The sequence below is a fragment of the Callospermophilus lateralis genome, unplaced genomic scaffold (genome assembly GCF_048772815.1).
Source record: "Callospermophilus lateralis isolate mCalLat2 unplaced genomic scaffold, mCalLat2.hap1 Scaffold_96, whole genome shotgun sequence".
NCBI classification, from domain to species: domain Eukaryota; kingdom Metazoa; phylum Chordata; class Mammalia; order Rodentia; family Sciuridae; genus Callospermophilus; species Callospermophilus lateralis.
In genome coordinates this window covers 5,001,407-5,019,809 of record NW_027517776.1, presented here as the reverse complement: position 1 = coordinate 5,019,809, position 18,403 = coordinate 5,001,407, and the positions used below count along the sequence as shown (strand labels likewise).

Sequence of the window (18,403 nt, the reverse complement as noted above, 5' to 3'; positions counted from 1 at the left end):
TGGGACTATAGTAATGATTCAAAGAGATCTTTGTGATACAGTCACAAGAAAACTGGAAATGCAGAAATGTGCTGCCCTCCAAATTCAGTCCTTCCTTCTGATGACTGTGTTTCGGAGAAGATTTGTTCAGCAGAAAAGAGCTGCTGTCACTTTACAGCATTATATCAGGACATGGCAAACCAGGAAGCAGTTTTTACTATATAGAAAAGCAGCAGTCATTTTACAAAATCACTACAGAGCCTGTCTATCTGCAAAACACCAAAGACAAGTCTATTTGCAAATCAGGAGGAGTGTTATTATAATTCAAGCTAGAATCAAAGGATTTATACAGAAACAGAAGTTTTATAAAATTAAAAGTAGCACCATAAAAATTCAGGTATTTACTTATTTTAAATATAAAGCTTCAATATTTTGGTCAGTGTTTGTGAGAATTTTTTAAATGAGTTTAAGCAGGCCATAAAGAATAATAGTACTTTGGGTGACCATTTTATCATCTTCCAAAGTAGAACATTATTTTGAGAGTGAGAAAAGACACCAATGATGATTCAGGCAAGACAGCACAGAACTGGAGTTGTTTTGACCCTGGTCACCTTGCACTTTATGCATTTCATAGGTGTTAATTATCGCACTCCTGGAAGAATTTTGAAAAGATGGGATCTCCGTATTTGACATTTTTTAAGAGTAAATTTTAAATTAAAGTGAACTGTTATTTAGCATAATTGGATGAAACAGGATAATTATATTCCTCTAATAATATATTAGCTAGAGCTGCTTATTATATAGATGTACTTTATTCAGTTTAGCACTTTTGGCTTCTAAAGCATTTTGTTATTTTGTTTAATAAATTCTCCAATGTGTGAGGAAAATAGAGTTTTATCTCTTAAAATATTAGAGAACTGAGAAAAAATTAACCAAAAATTTCAATGTTGTATTGGAAGGAGGCAGATCCAGGAATTGAATCTGAGCACTTCAGCTATTTTTGTTCTATGCGCAATAAATTGGGCTTTGAACCTAAGTGTGATATGTTGTTATCTTGATAGTTGCTGTTAAGCTTAGAAATAATATTCTCTCTCAAAATCCACAACTGTTTAGTGCTAATAAGGTGCTAATTATTGTACTGGGTTTTAGGAATAGACCGTAAGATATACTTAGTTGCTCTCCTCAAACAACTTAATTGAGCAAGGGAAATAATAATATTAAGTAAGAAGTGTATGTTAGTGGGAACAAAAAGAATCTAGGCTAATCTTGTGGTCAGAGAAAGCTTTCTAGAGTGAGTGACATATATATTCAAATATTTGGCTAAAGGATAAATTTGGAAAGAGCCAAGTAAAATGTATGGAGGGACTATTTCAGCTATAGGAGATAACACATAAATTGAAAAACTTCAGAGAGGAGTACAAAGTAAGATAGGACAAGACTGGCCAGGAGCAAAATTGTGAATATCTTTGTAAGATGCAGAAAAAAATTTATAAAGGAATTTAAGTAGGAGAAGGCTAGAATTATTTTTATTTTTACAAAGTTACTCTGACAGGAATGTGAAAGGTGAACTGTATAGGGAACAAAACTAGAATAGGGAGACTATTTGGAAGGCCATTGATCAGGTGAAAGTCAACAGTTTAATATAGGTTAGTGAAAATGAACTTTGGAGAATTAATTTGGTTAGGAAGAGAACTGACATCATGTTGAGCATGAACAGGGTTCCAAGACATGTTTATGGCTTAGGTAACTCAGCAGAAGATACCATTAAGTGACACCGGAAACAAAGGTAAGATCAGGATTCCTTTACAGACTACACACAAAAACCAGAATGTATGTGGAGTGGTAAGGATTACTCCCCAGGAAATGGAGAGTAGGTTAGTGTGTTCATTTTCTTTCTGTTCTTCCAAATGCATTGGTGCACATGTATCTGGATTTCCACATGTAATGCACATCTTACAATTTAAAATATTGGCTAGGGTTAGGTTAGGCTTTTCTGACAGCCAGCAACAGGGTATGTGTGTTAAAGTACGTGGCAGGCATTCATTATATTGGCACCACTGTCCTCAGAGGACTCACTATATGCCAGACTCTAATGGGAGTTAGTATGTGACTTTATTACTACAATTGATTTTTGTTTATCTGCATTAACCTCAGATTGACTGTCTTAATACTAATTCTTCCAATTTACAAAAAATGACAGTCATTGCATACCTGTTATATTTTTTGTATTTGATAGGCTATATGGAGAAGATATAAAGCTAAGAAATATTTATGTAAAGTGAGAGCTGCCTGCAAGATTCAAGTCTATTATAGGTGTTGGAGAGCATGCAATGAATATTTAGCTGTATTAAAAGCTGTTGAAATTATTCAAGGTTGCTTCTATGCCAAACAGGAGAGAACACGGTAATGTATTGTAGCCCTGTGGAAGAGCATAACAGTATATGTGTGGTTGGCAAGTCCTCATAAGTATTTGCTATGCTCAATTTATATGGTTAGTTTTTGTTGATATTTTCTCCATTCATGAAACATAATATATCTCTTGGGATATCTTGCTTTTTAAATATAGAGCATAGCCTTAATGATATAATTTAGTAAGAAATATTTACATACACTTAAAGCTTTTGTCCTTTTTATTGTTGTTGATATAGCTATTGGCTAAATTTGTTTTCATACTTCTTTTTCTTTTTCTTTCTTTCTTTACTTTGTATTACTCTTCATACTCTTTGTCCTTAATGATGAAGACCCTAATTACCAACTTTCTATGCATATTCTATTTCCTCACTTACTGAGTAATTTAATGAATGTTTTACTTACATTTTTAGAGGCTGCTATTAAATGGTCTTTTTTTTATTTCACACTATAAGAATTTTTCTTCACATCCCAGAATTTGTGATTGCTGTCCAGTTTAGGAGAGCAGAGCAGAGTTAGAGGACTTAATATATAGACACAGTTGCCACTATCAATATTAAGGACTGGTATCTTATTTTCTTGTACCAAAATGGTGAATTTTCTCAATGATATTCGGTCTTATTTTCTAAGAAATCTGACAATCAAACAAACTCATCTTTTTACCTTTTCTATAATACTGAGAAGAAATTAAAGAGCCCATCTTCTCAAATAAGTGTCCTTTTCTTATCTGATGCTACTTGTAATCTTCCAACCTCTCTTTTTGACCACCTTCTGTCTGCTCAGAGACTCACTCAGACTTTATTCTTTACTATTATTTGTCATGACTCACTTTATGGAGGTTTTTGTCTGGACCCAAATGGTCATACTTTCTTTTGATCTTGTTCAAAATTATTTGTCACACCAGAATTATGGAACTTCTTGTTTCCTACTCACTGGGATATTGCCAATTGCAAAACTTCCTTTTAATTGTGTCTTAAGTATATGCATAAAATTGTGATTGCTAGAACTTAAGTATGAATTCCTGCTTCCTTTTGTTTTGCCTTTGTTGTATTTTTTTCTCCTCAGTATTGGAAGTAAGAGAACAATAAATATTTGTTGAATACATTAAATTTGAAATTGCTTTTCAATAATAACTATTTTTAGGTTTTTGAAGATGAGAGCATCAACAATTATCATTCAGAGAAAATGGAGAGCTATACTTTCTTTAAGAATGGCTCATGAGCACTTCTTAATGGCAAAAATAGGTGTAAATCAAAATAACTCATTTATAATACAAAAAGAATTTTTTAGACCTAATTATTCATTTATTTTATATCTATTATACTCAAGTAAAAGTTATTTTTACTTGGAAAGACACTAGTATTTATATATATATATATATATATATATATATATATATATATATATATATATATATATATAGTGCATGCATATATCATATGTATTTATAAGTTATTTTCAAACTCAAGTTTGAAGTGCTTTCAGTGAAAATAACCAATCTGGAGAAATCATAATGAATGTAGCATATTTTGTCTAGTATAAGTCAAGTACTTAGTAACATGCTGTTTAAGACACTATTGATTATATATTTAAATTGTTTAACGTCTGCATTTTAAAATAGCTTTGGGCTTTAGTTAAAAAATCAAAAATTAAAATTTGACTTAAATTTTAGTGTTCATGTAATATTCACTATGGTTAATAATATAACTATTATTGTTATTACTCTTACTAGTCATACTTAAAGTATGCCAAGCATTGGATAAGCTCTTGTATATGAACAAATTTGATCTTCATACAACCTTATAAGATAGTTACTATTATCCTACTCAACTTAAAGGTGAGGAAAATGTTTAGAGAGGTAAATTTACTTGCCCAAATAGCTGGAGGTTTATAAAACAAACCTAGCTTAAGTGAATTAAAATTATTTAAATTCACATCCTCTGTGTGTGTGAAAATTAGATTGTCATGATGTTATATAATTGAGCAACATAAAGTATGCTGGTGGTATGCTTTGTGGTTTTTGAAACCACAGAAGTTCCCTCATGGCTGGTTATAATGACCACTCTGCTCTTTATATTGTAGCTAGCTATTTTAGTAAATTTTCCTCCTCACAATGAGAAGAATCAGGAGGGTAAGAGGGAGAGAACACCAAATATCTATTGATCTTGACTTGTCCCTTCAATTTTGGCTATAGATCTATATAGACTGTATCACCTTTTCATATCTATGAAATATGACATCCTCAAACATTGAAAAAAATTCAAGAATCTCTAGTAGGTTGAAAATCTTATTATTTCTATCTATTAATGTCACTTGTAAAATTTTTCTTGTAGAAACATCGTGCTGCTTGTCTGATCCAAGCACATTTTAAAGGACATAAAAGGAGACAGCTCTTTCTTCAGCAGAAATCTGCTGTTTTGATCATACAAAGACATATACGAGCCTGGGAGGCTGGGAAATGTGAAAGAATAAAATATCTTGAATTAAAAAAGTCTACAGTTATTCTACAAGCACTAGTGCGTGGCTGGTTAGAAAGGAGAAAAGTAAGTTTTTTAAGTAGAATGTTTCAATCACATGAAATGAAAGTATTTGATGTTAAATGGTGGTAAGACATTTTGGTCTTTGGAGAATATTTTCAGAGCTAATATAATTATTAGTTTGAGTTCATTCAGCTGCTGCAGAGCTACATAGAAGGGCATTGGGTGTCACAGATTTTTGTTCTGTGACCCTGCTGCTTCCCATTGCCAGAGATGCAAAATAAAATTTCTCTTGTATAATGACTCAACAAAAAAACTGAAAGAAGTATAAGGGAAGGGTTTCATAGGTTAAAGATGTTAATTTTTACTCAGGTAGCCTTTTGCTGCCCTTAAGGAATTGTAACTACCATTCCTGTGATGTCACCCAATCTTCAGCAAAAGGTAATTCTGTTAAGGGAGCTCGTGACATTTGGCTTCCAATATATAAAGCACTGGCATAGACATAACAGCCTGATTTGAACCTAAAATAGAGTTCTTTTGTATTTTACTCATATATATTAGAAATCTAAAGCCCCAAGATCACTGTTGAAAGCCATACTATAAGAATCTTACACTGGATTTGTGCTACACTAATACTGGAACAATTAATTCATATAATTTTATCAGATTTAACATCACCATTTCTAACTATTCTGCTGGAATACAGTAGCCTTTTTTGTTTTTTAGCATTGATATCTTTCATTATTCATACATTGAAGGTCTTAAATTGCTGTTGTTGGGTAGTTTAGATAAATGCTATAATTTTGCTTACATACTATGAATCATGAGTTAAATTATTCTAAATATTTTGAAATACAGGATTATAATCACATTGAATCATGACAGTTACATAAGAGAAAAAACTATCTTAAGAATCAGACACTTTAATAGAGGGAAGGAAACAGGACAGGAAGTGGGGGAAGGAAAAGAGATGTACTGGGATCTGAATTATAGCAAATTATATTCTGTTTTTAAATTATGTCAAAATGAATCCTAATATTATATATAACTAAAAAAAAACAATAAAAAATAAAATATTTTAATATTCTACATGCTATACAACTGAGGAATCAACTCATTTGTTATAGTACTTCAAAAAATTTCTTCAGTTAAAATATTGGTGTATCAAAAAAGTCAGACACTTGATTATTAATATTCTTTTTCTCCTTTAGATTTTAGAACAGAGAGCCAAAGCTTGGCTCCTTCACTTCACAGCAGCTGCATATTATCACCTGTCTGCTCTTAGAATTCAAAGAGCATATAAAGTTCACATGGCTATGAAGAATGCTAACAAATGGGTTAATTCAGCCATTTGTATTCAGGTCAGTTTGTCTTTTGCAGAAAAACTATGAGATGTAACTTTCCTCTTAGAAATTTTTGACATATATTGAACAATTCTCAGATTCCTTATGGAAAGATCATATAATATGTAACACTTTCAGCATATAGCTATTAGAATGACTGTAAGTTTGGAAATCTTCTTTATGGAACAGCAATAAAGCTGTGAATTACTCAAGTTCTTATCTGTGTATCATGTGCTCTTTCTAATCTTTCTTTTTATGCACTTTGTCCCTTTTTCTACTTGATGTTCTTTTTTATTATGGTTTATAGGAATTCTATATTCTGGATAAAGTTCTTATTTGTGTAATTAACATGCATGTACCAATAAAATATTTAGTGAAAAAATAATTTTCAGAATGTTGTATAGTTTGATAGAATTTATATAAATTGTAAAATAAAGGTATTACTCTGCAGGATTAAATACATACGTCCACATATACACACATCCAGTGTGGACTGGATGAGTCTCTACGAAGTAGAAGGGGGAAATGATACTGGAGGTTTGAAAGGCGTTTTGACCTTCTATTTCTTTCTCCTTTAGAGTTTAGCATTGACAGCCAGTTTGGCTTCCCCCTTCACTTCATAGCAGCTTTATATTATCTGCTTTTAGAATTCAAGGAGCATGTAAACTTCACATGGCTATGAAGAATGCTAACATATATAAAATATGTATATAAATGTATGTACGTTTTTGTCTACTTTTAAAAATGTGTGTATTAAAAGTGAAAAAATCTTCACATTTTAAACAGAGATGGTTTCGAGCAAAATTAGAACGAAAGAGATTTATTGAGAAATATTATAGCATCATAAAATTGAGCATGAAGTTCAAGAATGTATGAACCAGAAAAATAGGGCTGCATCAGTAATACAGAAAGCAGTACGTCACTTTCTCCTTCGCAAAAGACAGGAAAAATTTAATGGTAGAATAACTAAACTTCAGATAAGTGAAAACTATGGTTTTTGATACAGGAATAAAACCAAAATTGAGGTTTTAGTTGAAATGTATCTGTTCATATCATATAAATTTACTGAAAATATTTATTTTGTAGAAATAAATGTATATATAAATTCAAAACAATACGGGCTGTAATCTTAAAATCATTCTTTTATCTCTTTAAGACATTATGGAGAGGCTACTCTTGGAGGAAGAAACATGATTGTACAAAAATTAAAGCTATACGGTTAAGTCTTCAGATGGTTAATAGGGATATTAGAGAAGCAGATAAACTCTACAAAAAAACCACACTTGCACTTCATTATCTTTTAACGTATAAGCACCTTTCCGCCATTCTTGAGACCCTAAAACACCTCGGTTAGTTTGTTATAACAATATCTTGCATAAGATTAGGAGTGCATTTTTTATCTTTGAATATTTAAAGAACATTGTGATTACACAGTATTAACTAAGACTTCATTTTTTCTTGGAGCATTGTAGTGGGGTTCATTTTGACATAAATGCATATAACTTCATATGCTCCATTTCTTTTGGGGGGGGCAGAGAGGTACCAGGGATTGAACCCAGGGGTGTTCAACCACTGAGCCACATCCCCAGTCTGTTTTTTATTTTTATTTTTTCACTTAGAGACAGGATCTTGCTAAGTTGTATAGGGCTTGGCTAAGTTACTGAGGCTGGCTTTGAACTTGGGAATCATCCTGCTTCCACCTCTAAAGCCTCTGAGATTATGGGCATGCGCCACCACACCCGGCCAGTTTGCTCCATTTCAATCCTTTGTACTTCTTCTTCTCCCAGTCCCTCCCCTGTCCTCTTTCTCTATTCAATTGGTCTTCTGTTTATTTATTTTTCTACTTTGTACATTATAGTTATATATAAAATTGGAATGCATTGTTGTTACTGGAAATTAACGTGTCTTTTTCTCTTTCAGAGGTTGTTACCAGAATATCTCCAGGTTGTTGTGAGAACATGGCTGAGAGTGGAGCAATTTCTAAAATATTTGTTTTAATCTGAAGTTGTAATCGTAGTGTTCCTTGTATGGAGGTCATCAGATATCCTGTACAAGTTTTGCTTAATGTAGCTAAGGTAGTTTTCCATTTTAATAATGAAATATTCATTGTTCAAGAAATGTAACTCTGCAAATTATTAGATAGATAGAATTGATAGAATTTATATAAATTGTAAAATAAAGGTATTACTCTGCAGGATTAAATACATACGTCCACATATACACACATCCAGTGTGGACTGGATGAGTCTCTACGAAGTAGAGTAGAAATGCTCTAAATTAGAAATTAGGCTGGGAATGGTGCTGCATGCCTAATCCCTATAGCTCAGGAAGGAGTCAGAAGGATTGCAGGTTCTAAGCCAGCCTCAGCAGCTTAGACTATAAGCAACCTAGTGAGACACTGTCTCAAAATAAATATTAAAAAAAAAAGCTGGGGATTTGGCTCAGTGGTTAAGCACTACCCTTGGTCTCAATCCATGGCACCAAAAAAGGAAAAAAAAAACAAAGTTTGAAATTAGGCCTCTATATTAAAATTTATGTATATGAAGAGTCTTGATGGGGAAAAATATTTAATTTATGAATGTAACTATAGATATGAATGCTATTTTGTTGTTTTATTTCTATTACTTTTATAATATGAATAATAATATGAATAATAGTATTATTGAGAACTTGTCAGTATTTTTGTACATTATTTAATTTAATCCTTATAATAATCCTGTAAAGTAACTCATATATTTCCCATTTTATAGAAAAGGAATGATAATGCTTACAGAAGTTGCATACAATCAGTGGTATTAAGATGAGACATTTACCTTCCTTGCCCACCCTCACAACCATGACTGTAATGTACCCAATATATTGAGGAATAGTGGTTAAGAACATAGACCCAAACTACTGAATTTGAATCCCAGTTCTGCAAGCTGTTACAGATTATTTGGCCTCTCTTTGCTTTACTTTCTTCCACAGTAAAATGGGTATAGAAAAAAATAATACTCATCTCAAAATGTTACTGTGAAGATTAAATGAGTTAATATACTTAAAAGTTCTTGATACATAAACATACCATGCAAGTGTTAGCTATTAATGGTTTCTTATTTTTATGTTAGAATGATTATTTTTTGAAATCATGCAAATTTCAGTATGAATGTAATAGTATCATTAAATAAAGCATGAAAAACTAATCCTAGATTGTAATAGTATCATTAAATAAAGCATGAAAAACTAATCCTAGATTTTTAGTATCAAATTTGTTTTATTCTAAAGTACATCTTCCTCTCAAGAAGGATGTAAAATAGTATAATTAGATCTTGCCTTACTCATTATCTTACCCTATGACTAACTGTAACAGATAAGTTCTCTTTCATGAGAGAGTCTTGCTAAAATGGTCTTCTCTTTAGAAGCTTGCTTTTATTTACTTCAAGATATTCTTTTTTATATATTTTAGCTTTAATTTGTTTTATGTGGAACTTTTGAAGTGGTTAGGAAAGTCAAAGATTAATATGCATATAAGATTCAAATATGATAGGAGTAACAAAAAACTATCTCATGAAGTCTTTTGTACCTGTGGCAGATACTTCAAAGATTTGGCTCTAAGCTGTCTTTACGGTTGGGCAGTTTTAAAGGTGTATGCTTATTACAACTTTTAATTTCATTCTGTTCTCTTCAAGTATGAGAAAACTACTTCAGCAGTTTATGATGTAGAAAACTGTATACACACATTGTTGGAGCTTTTGCAGATGTACCGAGAAAAGCCTGGTGACAAAGTTGCAGAAAAGGGTGGAAGCATTTTCACAAAAACTTGTTTGTTGGCTGTTTTGTTGAAGACAACAAACAGAGCCTCTGTAAGTATTGATCAGTTACTTTTCTTTGAGCTTATTTTCTATGTTCTTTTATGTATAGATTTTATATTTTTCCTTTAGTAACCATTACACTAAATAGGATTTTGCATGTGATCAAACTTGGGTTTTTTTGTTGTTGTTGTTGTTGTTTTTTTGCCTAGTATCGGTGTGTGTGTGTGTGTGTGTGTGTGTATTCATTGTTTCATTTTGATATTAAAGAAACTGAATTCTGAAAATAGAATTTATTTCAGTCATGTAAATAAGAATTTCCTACTTACTAGAGAATATAACAAATTACCTTAGCAGGGTAGGAAATAAGATACGTATAATTCTCTATCCACCTATCATAACCATAAATATGTCTCAAGCTTTTCTGTGCCGAGACATCTGAGTTATTCTCTCCAGGTATCAAAATCAACATAAGAGTAACCTGCCTTTATCCTGATAACTGTGGAAACCACTGAAGCATTTTAAGCAAGAGAATAATATTTTCCTATTTAAGTTTTAGCATCACCCTGGCTACTGACTGAAGAATGAATTTGGGAGAGCATGTATAGATATGGGGAGACCATTAAAGGAGGCAAATGTAGATGTGTAGTGGCTAGACAAGAGATTGTGCTTCACCTAGGGTTGTGTCAATGAGAGGTAAGTGGATGATTCTAGAAAGTTGGAAGAGGTAAAATTCATAGGACTTAGTATCTAGATATGACAGGTTATATTGAGTATAGTTCCTTTTTGCATTCAGTATCGAATTAAATTTACAATTTTTGAATATTTCTCCTCTTTTTAATTGTCTTACATATTATTTCACAATTTAAAATAATTTGCCTGCTATACTTAGAGAGCCATGCTCTTGATTGTTAAAAGCTTGAAAGCCTACTGCATAGTATTCAAATGATTGATTTTGTTATTCTAGGAGAGATTAAATTTTTATTAGGTTTTAGTAAATGTACACTTTCTTTTTTAGGATGCACGAAGTAGTCCCAAAGTTGTGGACTGCATTTATAGCATCTACAAACTTACAGCTCGTAAACATAAAATAAATGCTGAAAGAATACTTAATAATCAAAAGAAGAATTCTTCCATAGGTATTCCCTTTATTCCAGAAACACCAATAAGGACCAGAATAGTTTCAAGGTAAGCAGTTAATTGTATTCTATAATTTCATGTCACCATTCATTCATTTAAATATATATTTGTTAACAGTATCATAAACAAGATATTGTTCTTAACCATAGAGAAAAAACATTTGAATAAGAATAGACTATTCCAAAAAAAAAAAAAGAAAAAGAATAGACTATTCAGTAAATCTAAAGGAATCAATTTCACTATAATGAAATAATACTGATGTAGCTTTGGGTATTTAGTAGCTATTCAACAAATTCCTTATGTTAAATAGTTCAGACCTAATGCTAAGAACCTTGTTATATTAGTTTTATTTTCCATGTTAATCTCTATTTTTATGTGGTGCTGAGGATTGAACCCGGGCCTCGTATGTGCTAAGCAAGCGCTCTACCACTGAGCCACAACCCCAGCCCAATCCAGGATGATTTTATATCAAGATCTTTTACTTAAGTATATCAGCAAAAAAAGAAAAAAAACCTGTTTTCTTTTTTTCTAAATAATGTAACATCACAGATTCTGTGACTAGACATAGATATATCTTTCGGGGTCACCATTTAGCCTGTTATAGACCCATAAAGATAATTGTGGTTTACCTAGTTTATGTTACTTTTTTTTTAAGGTGTGTTTGTTTATGTGGTTACTCCCCATGATCAGGGAGTACAAATCATATAGAGCTGCATCTTGAACTACAAAGTGCTTAAATTTGGTTGTGCAGCATAAAGCTATGTGGTTCAGGAAGAATGACAATGAGCAAACAGATTAATGAGTGAAATAATAAAGATAGTGACAACTACTAAGATAAAGAGAATGGCTGAGAAAGCATCATGTGATTTTTAAGTCCTATAGGGTGAGTTGAGGAGAGGATAACACAGAGTGGGCAGGAGTGTTGCATCATGGCATGGCTTTTGTTTTGAATAAGCTTGAGAAACCTACAGCATAAATAAAAGGAAAATATAAATAAGCCATTGGAAAATCATGCCTATGGTTGAACAGAAGAACAATTTTTTAGATAAAAATTGGAGTACTGTTGGTTTGAGGATGTAGATAGCACTTAAGGCCAAAAGATGAATGAATATGATCATAGATTGAAATTTCACTCCTTTCTATCTCTCCTTTCCATCGTATGGATACATACCACATTTTGACCACTAACCAATGGTGAGGCATTTAGATTTTTAACAAGAAAGAATAAGAAGATGGAAGTGTACATGGTAGGGATTTGTGTGAGAAGATACATGAAACTCTCCCCTGATTGATACCGTTTTCTCAATGTGGTGTGATATTTTAAACTCAACAACTCAGAAGTAGCTTAGAGGGTATGGAAGGGATATTTGAAAAGAGGAAAGAAATAAAATAGTCATCTGGGAGAGCAGAAGCATACTAGGCAATTCAAATGCCCATTTGACATAAAATAAAAATGTATAGTTTCTTTAGCAATATCTGTATAGGAATGGAGAAAGAAGATATTTCTATTTAATTTGGAACCCAAATAGAATTTTCTAGACAAGTTTGAAAAGAGAAAGAAACAGAATGGAATAATATTGAGATAACTAAACTAGTTAGGGAGGAAAGTGAGAATAACATTCTAATGAACAATAGGTATGTATTGAGGTCAAGTGAACTAGAGATCTCAGCAGGGTGGAGGAATTGGTTCAGTGACTGTATTAAAGCAGATAACATGGATAAATCAGAAGTGGTGATAAAGTCTAGAATGTAAACTATGTGAGAAAGGATTGGTTAAGAAAGAATGGAAGGAAAGAGTTGCAAAAACTGAGAATGCTGTTGGTTTTTTAGCCATATGGATGTTGATATTAATGAGAAGGGTAGCAGGAGTTGGGGGAAGTCCAAGAGCAGATTCGTAATTAGGAGATGGTCAATGAGCAAAAGATGGTAGCAAAATAAGTAGTATAAGCTTCAAAGAAGCCAGTATCATAAGGAAATATTCTAGAACTGATAATTGGCAATAATATGAAGTTCTTCCACCTCTTTGAAAAGGTTGTAAGAGAAATGATGTGTCATTAATTAGTTAACACATAAAGATAAAAATTAACTCTTTTAAGAAATTAACTCTTTTAAGAAATATACTGTTTTAATGCCATATTATTATTTTTATTTTTTAAAACAGACTTAAACAGGATTGGGTTTTAAGAAGAGATAGTATAGAAGAAATCACCAATTCTCTGCAAGCTATTCAAATGGTGATGGATACACTTGGCATTCCTTATCAGTAAATATAAACATTTTCAGTGTGTACAGTATAAAGAAATATTAAAGCTAATTATGAATATGTAAAGTGCTTTTTGCTTTCTATGTACAACTTCTAAAATCTGACTTTGTATTAAAAAATATGTATATTACAAATAACTAAGCTGTTTATTAAATTCTTCATTGTTTTTTATTTAATATAGCTGTATGCATATAACAAATAAATATAACAAACAAATAAATATGTCATAAGATGATTATAATACTGTTATAATACTGTTACTCATGTCTATTAAAGTGTTATGTTAGTTTGAATGTAGTCATATTCCTAAAAGGAAAGGAATCAATTATTACCTGTTTTATTGATAAGCAAAAACATTTTACTAAAACACATGTTGAAAGTCAAAGATTCTGTCTATTCACTTAGAAAATGAGAAGAGCATAAAATATTCCCACACATGTGTATGGATAATGTACTAATTTGTATCCTTCACTGGCTAAAGCATCCAGAGAGTTAAATGAGCTTCTCTAGGGAAATTATAAGAATATAACCAGTAAGTGTATATATACTAGAACCCCTTAACTTTGCTTTAAAAGAAACTTGTTGTTCATTTACATACTACAAATTGGAAAGTTATTTAGTTTGAAAGTTACTTATTTTGTAAACTTTAGGCTATTGACATCTGTATCTATGTGGCTCCAGGGCCACAGAAGTCTGATAGGACCTCAAAGTTTTCCATGCATGGACACTATAAAAATGTTATCTGTTTGAAATAGTAAGTAAATCCTAACTAGCCTAAAATTGTCTGCCTATGTTATAGTTTGCATCTCAGGTGTCCAAAAGCTCTTGTGTTGATGCTGTAATGTTCAGAGGTGAAATGATTAGACTATGAGAGCTAATCAGTACATCCTAGTTTGAATGGACTCACTCAGTGGTAACTGTAGGCAGTTGAGGCAGGCCTGAAGGAAGTGAGTCACTGGGGATATGCCCTGGAAGGGTTCATCTTCCCTGAAACCCCTTCTCTCTCTCTGCTTTCTGGATGCCATGAATGGAGCAGTGCTTCTCTACCACACCATTCTGCCATGATCTTTGCCCTCACCTTGGGCCCAGAGAAATGGAATTGGCTGTTTTTAGACTAAGACCTCTGAAACCATGAGAGCCAAATAAACCTTTCCTCTTCCAAGTTGTTCTTGTTGGATATTTTGGTCACAGTGATCCAAAGCTAACACAACTTATAATTTGGTTAAGATAGATCTAAACATATTGATGTGTTCAAAAGTATATTCAAATATGATGGAGATTTTTGTTTCCCACTCTTTATTTTTCCTCAATGAAGTGTCAGTACTAAGTGTTTTTCAAACCTTGTAATTTTTATTGACTTTCTCATTGTTTTGTTTTCCTTCATTCAACAGAGCTTTACTATAAATAATCTATTTACTTTGGTAAATTATATATACTTTTAGGATTTAATGGTGCTAATTTCTTGTAAATATAACTATAACCAACTAGTAATTGCACAATAAATGTTATGCATGCAAGAAAATGACTTTCTGATGTTTAAATAGTTTTTTTTCCTTGTTGAATATTACACAAAACCAAAAATCTTTTGAAGGACATTTAACAGTATTACTGAGCCAGGGAGCAGTAAGCGGTAAGCGGTAAGCAGTCCTACCAGGACTTCCCCTTTGCCCATTCCCAGGGAGAGGTGTTAGATTTAACAAGTAAGGAATTATAGAGCTGTTCCTGCACAACCCTGTTTTACTATGTGGGGTGAAGTTGCAGCCTACTCTGCAATTTCCTTTATGGTTTATACACTGTCAAATTTAATGATAAGGATATTGTGTCTTGTGCATTACACAGAAGTACAATTCCTATCTTAGAACAGCTAGATAGGGTGAGATTTAAAAAAAATAATTGTTGGTTCCATACTTTAGGTATTGTGAATTGAACTGCTATAAACATTGATGTGGCTATATCTCTGAATTATGCTGATTTTCAGTTCTTTGGGTATAAACGAAGGAGTGCAACAGCTGGGTCAAATGGTAGTTCCATTCCAAGTTTTCTGAGGAATCTCCACACTGCTTTCCAAAGTGGTTACACCAATTTTCAGTCCCACCAGCAATGTATGAGTGTACCTTTTCCCCCACATCTTTAATAACACACTTATTATTGCTTTTATTCTTGATAATTGCCATTTGACTAGAATGAGATGAAATCTTAGAGTAGTTTTGATTTGCATTTCTCCAATTGCTAGAGATGCTGAACATTTTTTCATATATTTGTTGATCGATTGTATTTCTTCTGTGAAGTGCCTGTCCTGTTCCTTTGCCCATTTATTGATTGGGTTATTTGTTTCTTGAGTTCTTTATATATCAACAGATGAATGGATAAAGAAAATATGGTGTATATACACAATGGAACATTACTCAGCCTTAAAGAAGAATGAAATTATGGCATTTTCAGGTAAATGGATGGAGCTGGAGAATATCATGCTAAGCGAAGTAAGCCAAACCCCAAAAAACAAAGGCCGAATGTTTTCTCTGATAAGTGGATACTGATCCATAATGTGGTGGGTGTGGTAGGGAAGAATGGAGTAACTTTGGCTTGGGCAGAAGGCAGTGAGAGGAGGGGATAGAAAGGATAGTAGAATGAGTCAGACATTATTACCCTATGTCCATATATGATTATATAATCTGTATAATTACATCATATACAACCAAAAGAAAGGAGTTATATGCCATTTATGAATGCTGTGTCAAAATGCATTCTACTGTCATGTGTAACTAATTAGAATAAATTAAAAATAAGTTGTAAGGTGAAAAAATATAAAAAGCAATGTAGTTGGGGCTGGTGTTGTAGCTCAATTGTAGAGCACTTGCCTAGCACATATGAGACACTGGATTCAATCCTCAGCACCACATAAAAATAAATAAAGTATACAATTTAATGTTTTAAAAGAAATACTCAAACTTAAAAAAAAAAAAAGCAGTGTAGTTGCATCACCACCCTGTAATTGCGTTGCATTCCTCGTTTTCACTTACCAGTACTACATGCCCTTCCAGTGGAGTCTCCTCATTCTATCTCATACTCAGGTGTGAACACTTCATTTAATTAACTTGGCCAGCTTCCCATTTTATCCATCTCTTTTATGTCCATTTCAATTTTCGGTAAGACTCATTTAAATAATGCAATATGTTTTTTGCATATTTATTTACATCAACAGCATCCTGAAGAGCACTTTTGCTATGGTCATGCATAGTTTTAAACACTCGAAATGACTAGTGCTATTTCATTGTGGTTTTAATTTCCATTTCCCTAACAATAATGATATTGAGTATTTTGGGGGGGGGTTTCATTTACATGTCTTTGGTGAAAGTGTCTATCAAGTCTTGCACATTGAAAAAATTGTTCTAAGTTGTGAGAGATCTTTAAATCTTTTTGAACACAAGTCCTTTATAGGATATGAGAAGTACAGAAGTTTTTAGTTTTTATGAAATCCAATTTGTCTTTTTTCATTTACTGATTATGCTTTCGGTGATATAAAATCTCTGCTTAACCCAAAGACATAAAGATTTTCTATTACATTTGTACTGTTTAGTTCATTGATCCATTTCAAGTTAATTCATTTAAAAAGACTATTCGTTCTCCATTGAAATGTATTTTTTTTTATGATCTGGCTTCTTTGGTTTGCAAAATGTTCTTTGGACCACATGGCTATTGTTCCACATACATATGAAAAAAAATATTTTTTAATTGATTATACAGTTATAGATTGGGAGTTTTTTTGTATTTTGTCTTGTTTTTATGAAACTTAGGATTTTATTTCTAAAACCACTTCTAATTTGTGTGTGTGTGTGTTTAAAGATCAAACTTTAGAATACTAAATTATCTCAGTAGTATATCTAAAATATACCTCAAGATTGCTACTATTTTAAAGTTTTATTTTTGAGATCAAGAGTTTTAAGTGTAAAACAAGTAGTGCTTTTCCAAACTCACAATCTGGATATTGAGATTATGAATTAGCTGAGCGACTCCAGTCTTTACTCCAGTATTACATTAATAATAAATAAGCAAACAAAACTAGTCAGAAAATTTTTGAAAAGATGACTTGAAGTGTGAAAACTAGATTCACATTATCTATCATAGTGAGAGTAGTGAAAATATGATACTAAAAAATCTAAAATAAATGATGAAATAGAAAAATCTAAAAATAGACCTAAAATATGTACATGAATTTAGTAAATTACCATGATGGAAATTCAGAACAGTGCAAAAACAGTGAATTATTTGATAAATAATTGGAATAAATTGGCAATTCTGATGGGGAAAAACAGTTACTTCTCTGATAACTATCCACAAAAGTTTTATGTTTAGTAGATTCTGCCTGGCCTCCCAGGCCTTCCTTGAAACATCAGTGGAAACCTCCATGATTCACTGAATCCATCATCGTGCATTCCTGCAGAAATAGCACCACTTGAATGCCATGGTCTACTGCCATCTTGACCAGTACCTGGGCCTCCTGGGACTACAGCTGCAGGAGTTCTGAGTGACTGGGCAGCTGAGCACAGTGAAACAACTGTGTGTGTAGGGTGCCCAGGAACTCTTCTCAAAAGAATTTTTCCTTTTACACACTTGAGCGTATGATGTAATGTGATCTTGTCAATTCCTGCCATGCCTTCAAGTCATCAGGTCTTGTGCCAATACTTAGCATCTCTTTAGTAGCTATAATGTCTTTAATAAAACAACCACAACTTTCTTTTTTTATAATTTTTTTTAGTTGTAGATGGACACAACACCTTTATTTTATTTATTTATTTTTATATGGTTCTAAGTTACACCACTGTACTACAACTCCAGCCCACAACCACACTTTTCTTTCTTTCTTTTTTTGGAGGGGGTAGGTGGGTACAGGGGCTTAAACTTAGTGGCAGTCAACCAGTGATCCTCATCCTCAGCCCTTTTTTTTTTGTATTTTGTTTAGAGACAGAAACTCACTGAGTTGCTTAGCACCTCGATTTTGCTGAG

The 18,403-nt window shown here is 32.4% G+C and overlaps 1 protein-coding gene across 1 annotated transcript in view; it reads left to right on the top strand.

Moving 5' to 3' along the window:
• The window catches only part of LOC143641334 (abnormal spindle-like microcephaly-associated protein), a 48,243-nt gene extending 34,840 nt beyond the window's left edge, over nucleotides 1-13,403 (top strand). The window contains 11 exon segments of the mRNA XM_077108587.1: nucleotides 2,216-2,382; nucleotides 3,532-3,634; nucleotides 4,722-4,931; nucleotides 6,077-6,226; nucleotides 6,995-7,049; nucleotides 7,052-7,183; nucleotides 7,363-7,557; nucleotides 8,129-8,283; nucleotides 9,877-10,050; nucleotides 11,015-11,184; nucleotides 13,298-13,403. Coding sequence (XP_076964702.1) covers nucleotides 2,216-2,382; nucleotides 3,532-3,634; nucleotides 4,722-4,931; nucleotides 6,077-6,226; nucleotides 6,995-7,049; nucleotides 7,052-7,183; nucleotides 7,363-7,557; nucleotides 8,129-8,283; nucleotides 9,877-10,050; nucleotides 11,015-11,184; nucleotides 13,298-13,403 — 1,617 coding nt within the window.
• The last annotated feature ends 5,000 nt before the right edge of the window (nucleotides 13,404-18,403 follow it).